Source organism: Oncorhynchus mykiss, chromosome 9 (genome assembly GCF_057628025.1).
Source record: "Oncorhynchus mykiss isolate SJ-2025 chromosome 9, ASM5762802v1, whole genome shotgun sequence".
NCBI lineage: Eukaryota > Metazoa > Chordata > Actinopteri > Salmoniformes > Salmonidae > Oncorhynchus > Oncorhynchus mykiss.
Window position 1 is genome coordinate 11,242,986 of NC_143030.1, and position 18,099 is coordinate 11,261,084.

The 18,099-nt window shown below is 47.2% G+C and overlaps 1 protein-coding gene across 2 annotated transcripts; it reads right to left on the bottom strand.

The window, feature by feature from the left end:
• Positions 1 to 1,364: 1,364 nt before the first annotated feature.
• nagk (N-acetylglucosamine kinase) lies at positions 1,365 to 17,936 on the bottom strand. 2 transcript variants are annotated; one of them, XM_036987248.2, is made up of 10 exons: positions 17,697 to 17,936; positions 17,286 to 17,370; positions 15,734 to 15,832; positions 11,591 to 11,732; positions 11,248 to 11,358; positions 10,952 to 11,064; positions 6,796 to 6,883; positions 5,074 to 5,171; positions 2,977 to 3,055; positions 1,365 to 1,926 (listed from the first exon to the last, which is right to left on the bottom strand). In XM_036987248.2, the coding sequence occupies exons 1-10, from the start codon at positions 17,723 to 17,725 to the stop codon at positions 1,718 to 1,720; spliced, it is 1,053 nt and encodes a 350-aa protein (XP_036843143.2). In that variant the 5' UTR covers positions 17,726 to 17,936; the 3' UTR covers positions 1,365 to 1,717. The 2 variants fall into 2 exon arrangements, with proteins under 2 accessions (XP_036843143.2, XP_090039584.1); XM_090183458.1 differs by lacking the exons at positions 15,734 to 15,832; positions 17,286 to 17,370 and having other exon boundaries at positions 17,697 to 17,895.
• Between the last annotated feature and the right edge of the window lie 163 nt (positions 17,937 to 18,099).

The window sequence follows — 18,099 nt, forward strand, 5'->3', positions numbered from 1 at the left end:
ATTAAAGTATTGTCAGGTCTGGTGTACTTACATCTGTGACTGTGTGTGTACCTACCACAGGAGGTTGGCTGGCACCTTAATTGGGGGAGGACAGGCTCATGGTAACGGCTGGAGCGGAATTCATATCAAACACATGGTTTCCATGTGTTTGATTCCATTCGCTACGTTCCAGCTGTTACCATGAGCCTGTCCTCCCCAGAGCGGCCTGTTGGTGGTCTTATAGCAGAACCTCCTAAACATGGCCCAGTGTCACTGTCAATCTACAGACCGGAGACGCAGGAACACTGTCATTCAGATGGTGACAGGAGTGCTATTCGTGATTCTCTGTGAAGTGCTGGTCTGGGGTATCAGTTAGTTAGCTGTCGTTCCACCCCTTGCCACTCATGTCTTGCTAAACATCAACACAATCTTTGGCATATGACACGGAGCACAAGGAGTGGAGTGTCAGCTAAGTAGGCGGGTACCCGGGTGACTAAAGCGCTACACATCTCCAACTAAAGCCGACCCAACCGCCCAATGCAACGGTTGTTTAAAGAATCAGCCATGTGTGTAGCCTCCAGTGGGTCACCATAGTTACTTTAAGTTCCCGACATGCAGAATCAGCCGTGGAACAGTGCTGGGGGAAACTACCCACTGCATCAATAGTTAGCTGAGGATGATGGATAGATTTGTAGAAGTCTTATCACTCAGACACACGCCACTTCAAAGCTCATCCCACTCATGTTGGGTGGGGTGATGAGTTTGCGGTGCACCTGTAGAGGCTCAATTAAGACAGTCCTGTAGGTCTGAAGGGGGGGGGGGGGGGGGGTCTGGATTAAGTGTTCAACTGTTTCTCAATGTCTTCCTCTCACTCTGTTGTTCATAGACAGTGGAGACAAAATAGATTCTTACGTGACACATCAAGGCTCAATGTCATGGCACTGTCATTCCTTTCAACGGTGTATATAAGAGTACAGGCAAATCTGTCGTATGTGAACAGCGCATTAGCTGAACCATTGACTTAAACTAGTTTGGTGGTATTGAATTAGGTAGGCCTGATTTTACCTTCCGGCTTGTCATAATATTCATCTGGTTTTTACAGTCTCACATTCAATCTATCACTTTACCAGTGTGAACTTCTACAGGAGAATGTCCCTCTACACTCTCTGGATTAGAAATGGAATGTTAGAACTATGATGTCACACTGGTTAGAACTCGCTCTCTGCTGTGTCCTTTGGAATAGAATGTTGTGACTCAATGTCATATCACAACAATCCATAACCATGATGTCACAATGGCCGGGCCGTTCTGACCAATCCAAGCCATGGTAATTATGTAGCCTTGTCAGCAAGTGAGAGAAGAATCGGTAAAAATAAGACAGCGACCGAATGCTTTCACAAATGTTTACTACAAAACGTTGTGTATATTTCATAATTGCATTACAGATATTAGTAAACATACCTCAGACTATATTCTCTTAATATGATTAAACATAAATCTTTCCTGCTGATATATTTAGATTCACAGTACAATTGATGGACAGTTGCCGTGTGCTTGATAGCTAAAGACCTCCCTCTTGTGGAGAGTTATTAGAAGTACAAGAAACCAGAGCTAATCAAATCAAGGACATATTATTGGTCAAATAAATCCCAAGCACTTAATTATTGCCCTACTTATAGCTGCGTCCTGATTGGTCAAGCTTGTGAGGCTTCGTTTGAATTGGTTCAGAGGCGATTCCTCATTGACTGCTTTGAAAGGAGTGTTTGTAGAAGACTTGTGCGTTGTCGGCGTAGTTGAGTGTTACCGTGGCGCCCGCGCTCTTCGCGCCGAGAACCGCGCCGCCTAGCGCCGACCCCGATGACTGCCTCAGGGTCAGCAGGTTGTAACCGTAGAAATTACCCTTGAAGGCAGGCGTGGACTCCAACTCCGCCAGGACCTCTGTGAAACCTGCCAACGAGACAGTTAGAGCTTAGCTGAACCCAAGTATTTATATATACACTAGATGACTGACAGGGGGTGCTGTTTGGAAGCCATTGCTCCATCTTGGTACTCTCCCACATTTAAATAAATATTTTAGAAGCTATAGAAATGCATGTATTAATGTCTACATTTGTTCTATTAAACACTTCAATGCATAATGTTAAATTATATTATGTGAGCTAAACAAATTAAAACACACTACATGACCAAACGTATGTGGACACCTGCTTGGGGGAACATCTCATTCCAAAATCATGGGCATTAATATGGAGTTGGTCCCCCCCTTTGCTGCTATAACAGCCTCCACTCCTCTGGGAAGACTTTCCACTAGATGTTGGAACATTGATGCAGGGACTTGCATCCATTCAGCAAAAGAGCATTACTGAGGTTGGGCGATTAGGCCTGGCTCATTGTCACGCTGAAGCAGGAAAGGGCCTTCCCTAAACTGTTGCCACAAAGTTGGAACCACAGAATGATCTAGAATGTCACTGTATGCTGTAGTGTTAAGATCTCCCTTCACTGGAACTAAGGGGCCCGAACCATGAAAAACAGCCCCAGAGCATTATTCCTCCTCCACCAAACTTTACAGTTAGCACTATGCATTTGGGGCAGGTAGCGTTTCTCCTGGCATCCGCCAAACCCAAATTAGTCAGTCGGACTGCCAGATTGTAAAGTGTGATGTATCACGAAAGAGAACGCGTTTCCACTGCTCCAGAGTCCAATGGAGGCGCGCTTTACACCACTCCAGCCAACGCTTGGCGTTGCGCATGGGGATCTTAGTGTCATTTTGACATCCAGTGTGGACTGTTGGCTTGAAAAAAGCTCATCTTTATGTTGACCTGGGAAATCCTTAGCCTGGTCCCAGATCTATTTGTGCCATCTTCCCATTCCAAACATGTTTAACAAGGAGTGGGATGTTAGCACAAACAGACTAGTACCCAGGCTAGGAAATCCTGCCATAAGAGGACATTTTGACAACAGACTGGACTGATCCAACAACAGTCAGTTATAACCCACCTGGCTTCAGCAGCTCCCAGCTCTTCCACACTGATCCAACACACAAGATGGGTAGACACTGTTCACCTGTCAACAGAGCCTGATGTAGAGAGACAGAGACAGGGAGATAAGGGGGGTACAATATCAGTGTAATCTGTTGAACCTTATATACGACATCATAGAAAAGGGTGAAAGTACAGTGCATTCTGAAAGTATTCAGACCCTTTGACCTTTTCCACATTTTGTTATGTTATAGCCTTATTCTAAAATGGATTAAAACAAATTCCCATCAATCTACACACAGACATCACAATACGCCATAATGACATCACAATACCCCATAACGACATCACAACACCCCATAACGACATCACAACACCCCATAATGACAAAGCAAAAACAGGTTTTTAGAAATGTTTGCACATTTATTAAAAAATAAACTGAAACCTTATCCAGACCCTTTGCTATGAGACTTAAAATTGAACTCAGGTGCTTCCTGTTTCCACTGATTATCCTTGAGATGTTTCTACAACAGGAGTCCACCTGTGTTAAATTCAATTGATTGGACATGATTTGGAAATGCACACACCTGTCTATATAAGGTCCCACAGTTGACAGTGCATGTCAGAGCAAAAACCAAGCCATGATGTCGAAGGAATTGTCTGTAGAGCTCAGAGACAGGATTGTGTCGAAGCACAGATCTGGGGAAGGGTACCAAAACATGTCTGCAGCATTGAAGGTCTCCAAGAACACAGTGGCCTCCTTCATTCTTAAATGGAAGAAGTTTGGAATCACCAAGACGACTTATATTTGGCCGAACGGAGAAACTGAGCAATCGGGGGAGATGGGCCTTGGTCAGTGAGGTAACCAAGAACCCAATGGTTAATCTGACAGAGCTCTAGAGTTCCGCTGTGGAGATGGGAGAACCTTCCAGAAGGACAATCATCTGTGCAGCACTCCACCAATCAGGCCTTTATGGTAGAGTTGTCAGACGGAAGCCACTCATCAATAAAAGGCACATGACATGACAGCCCGCTTGAAGTTTGTCAAAAAGCACCTAAAGACTCTCAGACCATGAGAAACAAGGTTCTCTGGATTTAACTCTTTGGCCTGAATGCCAAGCTTCATGTCTGAAGGAAACCTGGCACCATCCCTACAGTGAAGCATGGTGGTGGCAGCATCATGCTGTGGGGTTGTTTTTCAGTGGCAGGGACTGGGAGACTAGTCAGGTTTGAGGGAAAGATAAACGGAGCAAAGTACAGAGATCCTTGATGAAAACCTGCTCCAGAGCTCTCAGGACCTCAGACTGGGGTGAAGGTTCACCTTCCAACAGGACAACAACCCTAAGCACACAGTCAAGACAACACAGGAGTGGCTTCAGGACAAGTATCTTAATGTCATTGAGTGGCCCAGCCAGAGCCCGGACTTGAACATCTCTGGAGAGACCTGAAAATAGCTGTGCAGCGACGCTCCCCATCCAACCTGACAGAGCTTGAGAGGATCTGCTGAGAAGAATGGGAGAAACTCCCCAAATACAGGTGTGCCAAGGTTGTAGCGTCATACCCAAGAAGACTCAAGACTGTAATCACTGCTTCAACAAAGTAAAGGGTCTGAATACTTATTAAATTGTATTTCAGTTTTTAATTTCTATACATTTGCAAAAAAAAATCCTAAAACCTGTTTTTGCTTTGTCATTATGGGGTATTGTGATGTCATTATGGGGTATTGTGATGTCATTATGGGGTATTGTGATGTCATTATGGGGTATTGGGATGTCATTATGGGGTATTGTGATGTCATTATGGGGTATTGTGATGTCATTATGGGGTATTGGGATGTCATTATGGGGTATTGTGATGTCATTATGGGGTATTGGGATGTCATTATGGGGTATTGTGATGTCATTATGGGGTATTGGGATGTCATTATGGGGTATTGGGATGTCATTATGGGGTATTGTGATGTCATTATGGGGTATTGTGATGTCATTATGGGGTATTGTGTGTAGATTGATGGAAAAACAACATTTAATCAATTTTACAATAAGGCTGTAACGTAACAAAATGTGTAAAAAAGTCCAATTTTGCACTGTATGTGGGTAAAATGTGTGTGTCTCACCTGTTGTGCTTTAGGTAGTACAGCCACTATGTGTTGGGCCAGGACCCTGCCTGCCAGGGTGAACAGATACTGACACAGAGCATCACCAGCTTTAGCCCCTGTAACTCACAATAGTACACATTTATACACATTTATACACATTTATACACATTTATAGATCAATAAAAAATATCGTATGAGGTTGATTAAAACCATGCAACACACGAGTCCAGTCCCAACACACGAGTCCAGTCCCAACACACGAGTCCAGTCCCAACACACGAGTCCAGTCCCAACACACGAGTCCAGTCCCAACACACGAGTCCAGTCCCAACACACGAGTCCAGTCCCAACACACGAGTCCAGTCCCAACACACGAGTCCAGTCCCAACACACGAGTCCAGTCCCAACACACGAGTCCTGTCCCAACACACGAGTCCAGTCCCAACACACGAGTCCAGTCCCAACACACGAGTCCTGTCCCAACACACGAGTCCAGTCCCAACACACGAGTCCAGTCCCAACACACGAGTCCAGTCCCAACACACGAGTCCAGTCCCAACACACGAGTCCTGTCCCAACACACGAGTCCAGTCCCAACACACGAGTCCAGTCCCAACACACGAGTCCAGTCCCAACACACGAGTCCAGTCCCAACACACGAGTCCTGTCCCAACACACGAGTCCAGTCCCAACACACGAGTCCAGTCCCAACACACGAGTCCAGTCCCAACACACGAGTCCAGTCCCAACACACACGAGTCCAGTCCCAACACACACGAGTCCAGTCCCAACACACGAGTCCAGTCCCAACACACGAGTCCAGTCCCAACACACGAGTCCAGTCCCAACACACGAGTCCAGTCCCAACACACGAGTCCAGTCCCAACACACACGAGTCCAGTCCAACACACACGAGTCCAGTCCCAACACACACGAGTCCAGTCCCAACACACGAGTCCAGTCCCAACACACGAGTCCAGTCCCAACACACGAGTCCAGTCCCAACACACGAGTCCAGTCCCAACACACGAGTCCAGTCCCAACACACACGAGTCCAGTCCCAACACACACGAGTCCAGTCCCAACACACACGAGTCCAGTCCCAACACACACGAGTCCAGTCCCAACACACACGAGTCCAGTCCCAACACACACGAGTCCAGTCCCAACACACACGAGTCCAGTCCCAACACACACGAGTCCAGTCCCAACACACGAGTCCAGTCCCAACACACGAGTCCAGTCCCAACACACGAGTCCAGTCCCAACACACACGAGTCCAGTCCCAACACACACGAGTCCAGTCCCAACACACACGAGTCCAGTCCCAACACACACGAGTCCAGTCCCAACACACACGAGTCCAGTCCCAACACAAGAGTCCAGTCCCAACACACGAGTCCAGTCCCAACACACGAGTCCAGTCCCAACACACGAGTCCAGTCCCAACACACGAGTCCAGTCCCAACACACGAGTCCAGTCCCAACACACGAGTCCAGTCCCAACACACGAGTCCAGTCCCAACACACGAGTCCAGTCCCAACACACGAGTCCAGTCCCAACACACGAGTCCAGTCCCAACACACGAGTCCAGTCCCAACACACGAGTCCAGTCCCAACACACGAGTCCAGTCCCAACACACGAGTCCAGTCCCAACACACGAGTCCAGTCCCAACACACGAGTCATGTCCCAACACACTTACGCTGTTGGGAGAGTGAAAATAAGAGGATAACTAACCTTCAGCTATTTTCTGGCAGAGTCCTGCAAAGTGAGATTTCTGGAAGTTTCTATAGAGATGAGGGAGCATCCCCATTAAGTCTGATACCTGTAGGGAGAGAGAGAGTAGAGTGAAGGGAAGGGAGAGGGGGGAGAGAGAGGAGAGAGAGGGAGAGAGGAGAGAGAGAGAGAGAGAGAGAGAGAGGGGAGGGAGAGAGAAAGAGGGGAAGGGAGGGAGAGAGGGAAGGGGAGGGAGAGAGAGGGGGAGGGAGAGAGAGGGGGAAGGAGAGAGAGAGAGGTTAGATGAACAACTCAAACATAATGTAGATGTAAAATATGTTGTTTACTTGATGAATTAAAAGTGCCAAGCCATTCACACCTGATTAAAATCAGGAAGACTGGCCTGAACGGCTTGGCACTTTTAATGAATCGGGAAAACACAACATAATTCACATTGCTTCCTGTCTTACCTCATCAGCACAGCAGCCATTTATGGGGTAGTGTTTATAACGTCACCTCATCAGCATAACGTCATGTCTTTCTTCCTCCTTCCCTATTAGCAAGGGGAATGTCCTCCACCTATTAACTTCAGTTTATGAGCATGGCACCCCGCTTGCTGATTAACCTATGAGCTCACTGGTGCAATAATCCGTTTCCTTCCTTTCAACCAATGGGTATGAATCTACATTGTTTCTCCCACTTGCTGTTTCGCAGCAGCAGACTTCCAACGACCTTCCACCACCAAACGACCTTCCACCTCCACCACCAAACAACCTTCCACCTCCAAACAACCTTCCACCTCCAAACAACCTTCCACCTCCAAACAACCTTCCACCACCACATGACCTTCCACCTCCACACGACCTTCCACCTCCACACCACCATATGACCTTCCGCCTCCACACCACCATATGACCTTCCCCCTCCCCACGACCTTCCACCACCATACGACCTTCCACCACCACCACCACATCACCTTCCACCTCCAAACAACCTTCCACCACCACATGACCTTCCACCTCCAAACAACCTTCCACCACCACATGACCTTCCACCTCCACACAACCTTCCACCTCCACCTCCCCACCACCATATGACCTTCCCCCTCCCCACGACCTTCCACCTCCACACCACCACCACATGACCTTCCACCTCCCCACCACCAAACGACCTTCCACCTCCCCACCACCACCAAACGACCTTCCACCTCCCCACCCTATGACCTTCCACCTCCCTATGACCTTCCACCTCCCCACCACCACCCTATGACCTTCCACCTCCCACACCACCACCACCATATGACCTTCCCCCACCCACCACCACCACATGACCTTCCACCTCCCCCTCCGCACCACCATATGACCTTCCACCTCCCTATGACCTTCCACCACCACATGACCTTCCACCTCCCCCTCCGCACCACCATATGACCTTCCACCGCCCTATGACCTTCCACCACCACATGACCTTCCACCTCCCCCTCCGCACCACCACCACCACATGACCTTCCACCTCCACCACCCCACCATATGACCTTCCACCTCCCCCTCCGCACCACCTCATGACCTTCCACCTCCCCCTCCGCACCACCTCATGACCTTCCACCTCCCCACCATATGACCTTCCACCTCCCCACCACCACCACATGACCTTCCACCTCCCCACCATATGACCTTCCACCTCCCCACCACCACCACATGACCTTCCACCTCCCCACCATATCACCTTCCACCTCCCCACCACCACCATATGACCTTCCACCTCCCCACCACCACCACATGACCTTCCACCCCCCCACCACATGACCTTCCACCTCCCCACCACCACCACCACATGACCTTCCACCCCCCCACCACCACCACCACATGACCTTCCACCCCCCCACCACCACCACCACATGACCTTCCACCTCCACACCACCACCACATGACCTTCCACCCCCCCACCATATGACCTTCCACCTCCCCACCACATGACCTTCCACCCCCCCACCATATGACCTTCCACCTCCCCACCACCACCACATGACCTTCAACCCCCCCTACCACATGACCTTCCACCTCCCCACCACCACCACCACCACATGACCTTCCACCCCCCCCACCATATGACCTTCCACCTCCCCACCACCACCATATGACCTTCCACCCCCCCACCACCACCACCATATGACCTTCCACCTCCCCACCACCACCACATGACCTTCCAACTCCCCACCACCACCACATGACCTTCCACCTCCCCACCACCACCACATGACCTTCAACCCCCCCTACCACATGACCTTCCACCCCCCCACCACATGACCTTCCACCTCCCCACCACCACCACCACATGACCTTCCACCTCCCCACCACCACCACATGACCTTCCACCTCCCCTCCCCACCACCACCACATGACCTTCCACCCCCCCACCATATGACCTTCCACCTCCCCACCACCACCACATGACCTTCCACCTCCCCACCACCACATGACCTTCAAACCCCTACCAAATCACCTTCCACCTCCAAACAACCTTCCACCTCCAAACAACCTTCCACCTCCAAACAACCTTCCACCACCACATGACCTTCCACCTCCACACGACCTTCCACCTCCACACCACCATATGACCTTCCGCCTCCACACCACCATATGACCTTCCCCCTCCCCACGACCTTCCACCACCATACGACCTTCCACCACCACATGACCTTCCACCTCCAAACAACCTTCCACCACCACATGACCTTCCACCTCCACACGACCTTCCACCTCCACCTCCCCACCACCACATGACCTTCCACCTCCCCACCACCACCACATGACCTTCCACCTCCCCACCACATGACCTTCCACCTCCCCACCACCACCACATGACCTTCCACCCCCCACCACATGACCTTCCACCCCCCCACCACATGACCTTCAACCCCCCTACCACATGACTTTCCACCCCCCACCACATGACCTTCCACCTCCCCACCACATGACCTTCCACCCCCCCCACCACCACATGACCTTCCACCCCCCCACCACATGACCTTCCACCTCCCCACCACCACCACATGACCTTCCACCCCCCACCACCACCACATGACCTTCCACCCCCCACCACCACCACATGACCTTCCACCCCCCCACCACATGACCTTCCACCTCCCCACCACCACCACATGACCTTCCACCTCCCCACCACCACCACCACATGACCTTCCACCTCCCCACCACCACCACATGACCTTCCACCTCCCCACCACATGACCTTCCACCTCCCCACCACCACCACATGACCTTCCACCCCCCACCACATGACCTTCCACCCCCCCACCACATGACCTTCAACCCCCCTACCACATGACTTTCCACCCCCCACCACATGACCTTCCACCTCCCCACCACATGACCTTCCACCCCCCCCACCACCACATGACCTTCCACCCCCCCACCACATGACCTTCCACCTCCCCACCACCACCACATGACCTTCCACCCCCCACCACCACCACATGACCTTCCACCTCCCCACCACCACCACATGACCTTCCACCTCCCCACCACCACCACCACATGACCTTCCACCTCCCCACCACCACCACCACATGACCTTCCACCTCCCCACCACCACCACCACATGACCTTCCACCTCCCCACCACCACCACCACATGACCTTCCGCCTCCCCACCACCACCACATGACCTTCCACCTCCCCACCACCACCACATGACCTTCCACCCCCCCACCACATGACCTTCCACCCCCCCACCACATGACCTTCCACCTCCCCACCACCACCATATGACCTTCCACCACCAACATATGACCTTCCACCTCCCCACCACCAACATATGACCTTCCACCTCCCCACCACCAACATATGACCTTCCACCTCCCCACCACCACCAAACGACCTTCCACCTCCCCACCACCAAACGACCTTCCACCTCCCCACCACCAAACGACCTTCCACCTCCCCACCACCAAACGACCTTCCACCTCCCCACCACCAAACGACCTTCCACCTCCACCACCAACTGAAACCCGTCATCAGAACCATTGTTTAGGGCAACCGATCAGCAGCACCCGGCCCAAACTATTCAATGAAATCCCATATTGCATTCTGTCTCGGTTGTCATTCAGTTAAGCCTGTACTCTATTTAAGTTCCTGTTGTACTTTCGGTTGACCTCTCACCTGGAAGTAATTCTCAATGACCTTCTTGACGTGAGTGACATCATGATGGGGCTTGACCAGGTTGTCTTTGGCATCGAACACCGTCTTCACTGCCAGGTGGGAGATCCAGAACGCTGATGGAGAGAGAAAAGAGAGGGGGGGGGAAGAGGGAAAGAGAATGGAAAGGAAAATGGGGGCGGAGAAAGAGAGAAACAGTAGGATGAAAAAATAAATGAATGGAGGAAAAGAGAGGTGATCATTAGAGAAGATACGTTTATTGGACTTCTGTTTATGTTGATTGTTGTCGTCATGGCTACCTGACCCCTCGTCCCCCATCATATGACCCCAGCCTCCACAGCCGACCTGGCTTCCATCTGGGTTCACCAGCTTACAGTTAGAACCAGTCCCACTGATCAACACTATACCTCCTATATGTAGTGTGAGAGGGGCAGAGAGAGATGGAGGGATGAGTGAAGTCATACTACACAGTTGTAAGATGACAGTGAACATTCCTTTCAACAATTAAGTCGAAGGACACCACACACAGATTACAAGATCCACTTCTCATACTGGCTATTGATCATATTAAATCATTCTTTCAAATCCTAATTTATCACTTTCAATAAAAAAAAAGTTATGTTAACAAGATGGTTCCGTTACCCCGGTCGCTGGCTGTTGCCATGGCGCCGATGGCATCGGTGGTGATGTAATAATTGATGCTGAGTTTAGGAAACCTGTTCTTCATCTCACAGATGATCTTCTCAATAGCATCCTTCTGTTCCCCTCCGCTAAGAGACATTCCCTGCGAGAGCGAGATATTACAAGTTATCATACTAGTTAGCCCACTTGGTAAAAAGGGGCAATTACACAGTAACAGATTTGCGCTGGGACTCAGACTCTTCACTTAAAATGTATGCCAAGCAAAAACCATTGATTTCAAATTTTAACAAACCATATAACTCTATGGACAAGGACTACTTTAAACAATTTACACCAAATATTTTACAAAAACACATTTTACTGGAAGAACAGTGCAGATGAAAGTTTGGTAACATAATGATGGTAAAATCTATTTTTTTTTTTTGTGTCCAAAAACTGTAAAATATCTGCTCTGAATTAAGAATCCCAGACGTCTTCAGAAAGAATGGGGTGTCAGCTATGACATCACACCTTGAGTTTTGAAAAAAAATCTATTTTGGTTACTGAACTACAATAAGTGAAGTGGATTAACGCCCTGTAACGGAATTTCATCATGGTTCCCTGATCTGTACTCCACAGGAATACATCATTATGGATATTAATGTCATTCTCTTCATGGTGATGTATCCTAATAGGTACAAAGGTAGAAATATCCAATATCCTCCTTTCCATATTTGGGTATTATTCTACACACTGGCTATTATTTTAATGAGCTCCAAACAAGACCAAATATGATTGGACCGGACCAAATCTGAACCAATCATAGACGTCTATGTTTCACAAGTTTGGACATCAGAGTAGAGCACAGTACAGCAGAGCTCAGTAGAGTACAGCAGAGCTCAGTAGAGTACAGTAGAGCTCAGTATAGTAGAGCTCAGTATAGTACAGTAGAGCTCATTAGAGTAGAGTACAGTTCAGTAGAGCTCAGTAGAGTACAGCAAAGCTCAGTATAGTAGAGCTCAGTATAGTATAGTAGAGCTCAGTACAGCAAAGCTCAGTACATTAGAGCTCAGTAGAGTACAGTAGAGCCCAGTACAGTAGAGCTCAGTAGAGCTCAGTACAGTAGAGCTCAGTAGAGCTCAGTACAGTAGAGCTCAGTACAGAACAGTAGAGCTCAGTACAGTAGAGCTCAGCAGAGCTCAGTACATAACAGTAGAGCTCAGTAGAGCTCAGTACAGTAGAGCTCAGTACAGTACAGCAGAGCTCAGTACAGTAGAGCTCAGTAGAGTACAGTAGAGCCCAGTACAGTAGAGCTCAGTAGAGCTCAGTACAGTAGAGCTCAGTACAGAACAGTAGAGCTCAGTACAGTAGAGCTCAGTACAGCAAAGCTCAGTACAGTAGAGCTCAGTAGAGTACAGTAGAGCCCAGTACAGTAGAGCTCAGTAGAGCTCAGTACAGTAGAGCTCAGTACAGTAGAGCTCAGTAGAGCTCAGTACAGTAGAGCTCAGTACAGTTGAGCTCAGTACAGAACAGTAGAGCTCAGTACAGTAGAGCTCAGCAGAGCTCAGTACATAACAGTAGAGCTCAGTAGAGCTCAGTACAGTAGAGCTCAGTAGAGCAAAGTACAGTAGAGCTCAGTAGAGCACAGTAGAGCTCAGTAGAGTAGAGCTCAGTACAGTACAGCAGAGCTCAGTAGAGTACAGTACAGTAGAGCTCAGTAGAGTACAGTTCAGTAGAACTCAGTAGAGTACAGCAAAGCTCAGTAGAGTACAGCAAAGCTCAGTATAGTAGAGCTCAGTAGAGTACAGTAGAGCTCAGTACAGTTGAGCTCAGTAGAGTACAGTAGAGCTCAGTAGAGCTCAGTACATTAGAGCTCAGTAGAGTACAGTTCAGTAGAACTCAGTAGAGTACAGCAAAGCTCAGTAGAGTACAGCAAAGCTCAGTATAGTAGAGCTCAGTACAGTATAGTAGAGCTCAGTACAGCAAAGCTCAGTACAGTAGAGCTCAGTAGAGTACAGTAGAGCTCAGTACAGTTGAGCTCAGTAGAGTACAGTAGAGCTCAGTACATTAGAGCTCAGTAGAGCTCAGTACAGTAGAGCTCAGTAGAGCTCAGTACAGAACAGTAGAGCTCAGTACAGTAGAGCTCAGTACAGTAGAGCTAAGTAGAGTACAGTAGAGCACAGTGGAGCTGAGTAGAGCTCAGTATAGTAGAGTACAGTAGAGCTCAGTACAGTAGAGCTCAGTAGAGTACAGTACAGTAGAGCTCAGTCGAGTACAGTAGAGCTCAGTACAGTACAGCAGAGCTCAGTAGAGTACAGTACAGTAGAGCTCAGTACAGTAGAGCTCAGTACAGTAGAGCTCAGTACAGTACAGTAGAGCACAGCAGAGCTCAGTAGAGTAGAGCTCAGTAGAGTACAGTACTCAATTCTAGTGCCCTACTAAACTATAATCTACTACTCTACTTTACTGTGCACTACTGTACTGTCCTAACTTGTGAAACATAGTTGGTTCAGATTTGATCTGAATGTCTATCTTTGAGAAAGTGAAAGAAAACCGTTATCACCTGAACAGAACAGCATGCCAGTGGAAGGGAAGGACAGTATCAGGTGACCTAACTGGGGTTTGTGACTACTGCCATTTCACACTGTAGCCAATTCATTTGCAGAAATTCCGTTACTGATTATTAGGAAATTCAATTACCGATTTGGTAACAGAATTTAGCTTGAATCATTTAGTAATTCATACACAAAATGTATATCAGTAAAAACACTAAATAATTGGTAGGTCTACCTTTACTTGTTACTTCTGTGTACTTTCATTAATCCTCCCTCCTCATGAAGGAGAGAAATTAGAAAATATCTTAAAGATATCTGGGTTTTTGGTAACGGAATTTCAAGGCACAAGGCAATGATTCCTTAATGTTACTACAGGAGGGGAAATGTTCCTTAATGTTACTACAGAAGGGGAAATGTTCCTTAATGTTACTACAGGAGGGGAAATGTTCCTTAATGAGAGGAAATGTTCCTTAATGTTACTACGGAGGGGAAATGTTCCTTAATGTTACTACAGGAGGGGAAATGTTCCTTAATGAGGGGAAATGTTCCTTAATGTTACTACAGGAGGGGAAATGTTCCTTAATGTTACTACGGGAGGGGAAATGTTCCTTAATGTTACTACAGGAGGGGAAATGTTCCTTAAAGAGGGGAAATGTTCATTAATGTTACTACGGGAGGGGAAATGTTCCTTAATGTTACTACAGGAGGGGAAATGTTCCTTAATGAGGGGAAATGTTCCTTAATGTTACTACGGGAGGGGAAATGTTCCTTAATGTTACTATAGGAGGTGAAATGTTCCTTAATGAGGGGAAATGTTCCTTAATGTTACTACAGGAGGGGAAATGTTCCTTAATGTTACTACGGGAGGGGAAATGTTCCTTAATGTTACTACAGGAGGGGAAATGTTCCTTAATGAGGGGAAATGTTCCTTAATGTTACTACGGGAGGGGAAATGTTCCTTAATGTTACTACAGGAGGGGAAATGTTCCTTAAAGTTACAGAAGGGAGAAAAAGTGATCCACCAGTAAATATAGGTGTTGATATTAGCTGTCACGGGTCTTGTGTTTCCATGCATTTCTAATGCGTTTGATACTTTTTCTGGTAAAAAAAAAAAGATCCCTTTTCCATCTGCTTGACAAGAAATCAAAGACTTTGATTTCCCCCAATTTTTAGGTTGAAAAAAAAATATATATATATATATATTCCTTAATTTGTAAAACATATAAACTCTTAGCTTTCATTTGCCCCCAATTTGACATGCTCCTATGAATTGCACGTTGGTGCTCATGAGTCTTTATTTTATTTTATATATACATGGAATTGACCTCAAGCCTTAGTAACGATTAGCCTACACAATACACAACCCAAGAACTACAATTAGCTACACAAAAAAAAGGTGATTCTGTGTAGATGCATCGCAAATTATACACTCAATACAAGTGCTCAGGATCGCCATTTTGAGTAGCTAACAGAGCTAGTAAATAGAATATCAAAATCTAATCAAATCTAATTTGATTGGTCACATACACATATTTAGCAGATGTAGGGAAAATGCTTGCATATTAGGCTTTAGATTAGATTTTTGCATTAAAATCATGAATTGATTCACCAGAGAGTGGAGAGGTGTGTCTGGGTCTAGCCCCGCTTCTATTTTGGCTTTCTGGACCATGTCGTTGATGGCCTCGATACACTTGTCAACACCCACCAACTGAAAGACAACACATACAGTCAACACCCACCAACTGAAAGACAACACATACAGTCAACACCCACCAACTGAAAGACAACACACACAGTCAACACCCACCAACTGAAAGACAACACATACAGTCAACACCCACCAACTGAAAGACAACACATACAGTCAACACCCACCAACTGAAAGACAACACATACAGTCAACACCCACAAACTGAAAGACAACACATACAGTCAACACCCACCAACTGAAAGACAACACACACAGTCAACACCCACCAACTGAAAGACAACACATACAGTCAACACCCACAAACTGAAAGACAACACATACAGTCAACACCCACCAACTGAAAGACAACACATACAGTCAACACCCACCAACTGAAAGACAACACATACAGTCAACACCCACCAACTGAAAGACAACACATACAGTCAACACCCACCAACTGAAAGACAACACATACAGTCAACACCCACCAACTGAAAGACAACACATACAGTCAACACCCACCAACTGAAAGACAACACATACAGTCAACACCCACCAACTGAAAGACAACACATACAGTCAACACCCACAAACTGAAAGACAACACATACAGTCAACACCCACCAACTGAAAGACAACACATACAGTCAACACCCACCAACTGAAAGACAACACATACAGTCAACACCCACCAACTGAAAGACAACACATACAGTCAACACCCACCAACTGAAAGACAACACATACAGTCAACACCCACCAACTGAAAGACAACACACACAGTCATCACTCACAAACTGAAAGACAACACATACAGTCAACACCCACCAACTGAAAGACAACACATACAGTCAACACTCACCAACTGAAAGACAACACATACAGTCAACACCCACCAACTGAAAGACAACACATACAGTCAACACCCACCAACTGAAAGACAACACATACAGTCAACACCCACCAACTGAAAGACAACACATAGTCATCACTCATGAAACGTTTCATAATGTAGAAGAACCACTCATGACTTTAATAGAAGCTTATAACGTCTTCTTTCTTCACACTTCTATGCACAGATCTAAGACCAGCTTACCATCTCTAAATCCTGACCTTAACCATTAGGAGGGAAAACACAAAGCTGACATCAGATCAGCACTTACAAGTGGTTGGACTGAAATAGATGCCGATTATGTTTTTAATTTAGATGCCGGATAGTATTTCTAAGCCAATAATCTACAAGGGGGGCAGGAACTCAAGCAGTAGAACATTTGAGGTGCCGGAACTAATTTCCTGTACATTGGAATCTACTCGCTGTCATAATAAAAGTGTACTGTCAGTTCTGTGGTCTCATTCAGTGGTTGGTTGAGGTGTTTCGGCTGATCTGTGGTCAGCTTTACTTTAACCACCTAACGGTTAACATCAGGCTATGGAATATGGTAAACTGATCCTAGAGCTGTCATCTCACCCAGTGGTTGGTTGAGGGGCCGTCTGTCTCTGCAAGGATTTTCCCATTCTCAGAGACCAATACCGCCTTGGAGTGGGTCCCACCACTGTTACAATAGATGACACGCACAGACAGGCCGACAGGAGCACCGCGCACACACAAATCAAATCAAATGAATAGGAAGCTTTTCCTTAAGAATATGGATATTGTCACAAAGGAATGTTTAATTTTAACTGACTAAACTCCACCCCCTGGTGAAAGGAAGTGTCTGATGAATCGTTGGTGTAGAGTTTAGTCAGACAGGTTTATGTTCTATGTGACAATCAAACAACAGCACAGCCTTTTGCCCTAATCAGTTCTGCGCTATATCTGCCTGATAACACGTTTTCATTCAAATTATTACCGGATAAAAATGGTTTATTAGAGACTCACCCTTCAACACCACCGAACACTGCAGCCATTACTTCTCTCTTTTTCCTGTTTCGATCATGTGACACGTCACTTCAGTTTCTGATCCAATCAGATCACATTATACAGTTTAGACTTTGACATTTTTAAAAATAACTTTTATATAATCAGTTTTATTGTGGGAGGATCTTATGATGTCTATGCCTTGTAAATAATTCCATTCAACGCCCAGTTTCACTCAGGAGCTATTCTGGTATCTACTCTGGGGCTCAGTGTCGCAGTATTGCCTAATAACCAGCAGGGGGCGGAATTACACAAGTTGAAATTGAAAGGATACATGTTTCCCATGCCAATGAAGAATGGGGAGGGGAGGGGGTGCAAAGGGTATTTTAGGCTTAGGGGTTAGATCTGGGAAAATAGGATTTTG

Coding starts and splice junctions, on each gene's coding strand:
- nagk (XM_036987248.2), bottom strand. CDS start 17,725: ATGGCTGCAGTGTTCGGTGGTGTTGAAGG. Junction 11,359..11,590: donor GGCAACAGCCAGCGACCGGG/GTAACGGAACCA, acceptor CACTACATATAG/GAGGTATAGTGTTGATCAGT. Junction 5,172..6,795: donor CTGCCAGAAAATAGCTGAAG/GTTAGTTATCCT, acceptor TGTGAGTTACAG/GGGCTAAAGCTGGTGATGCT.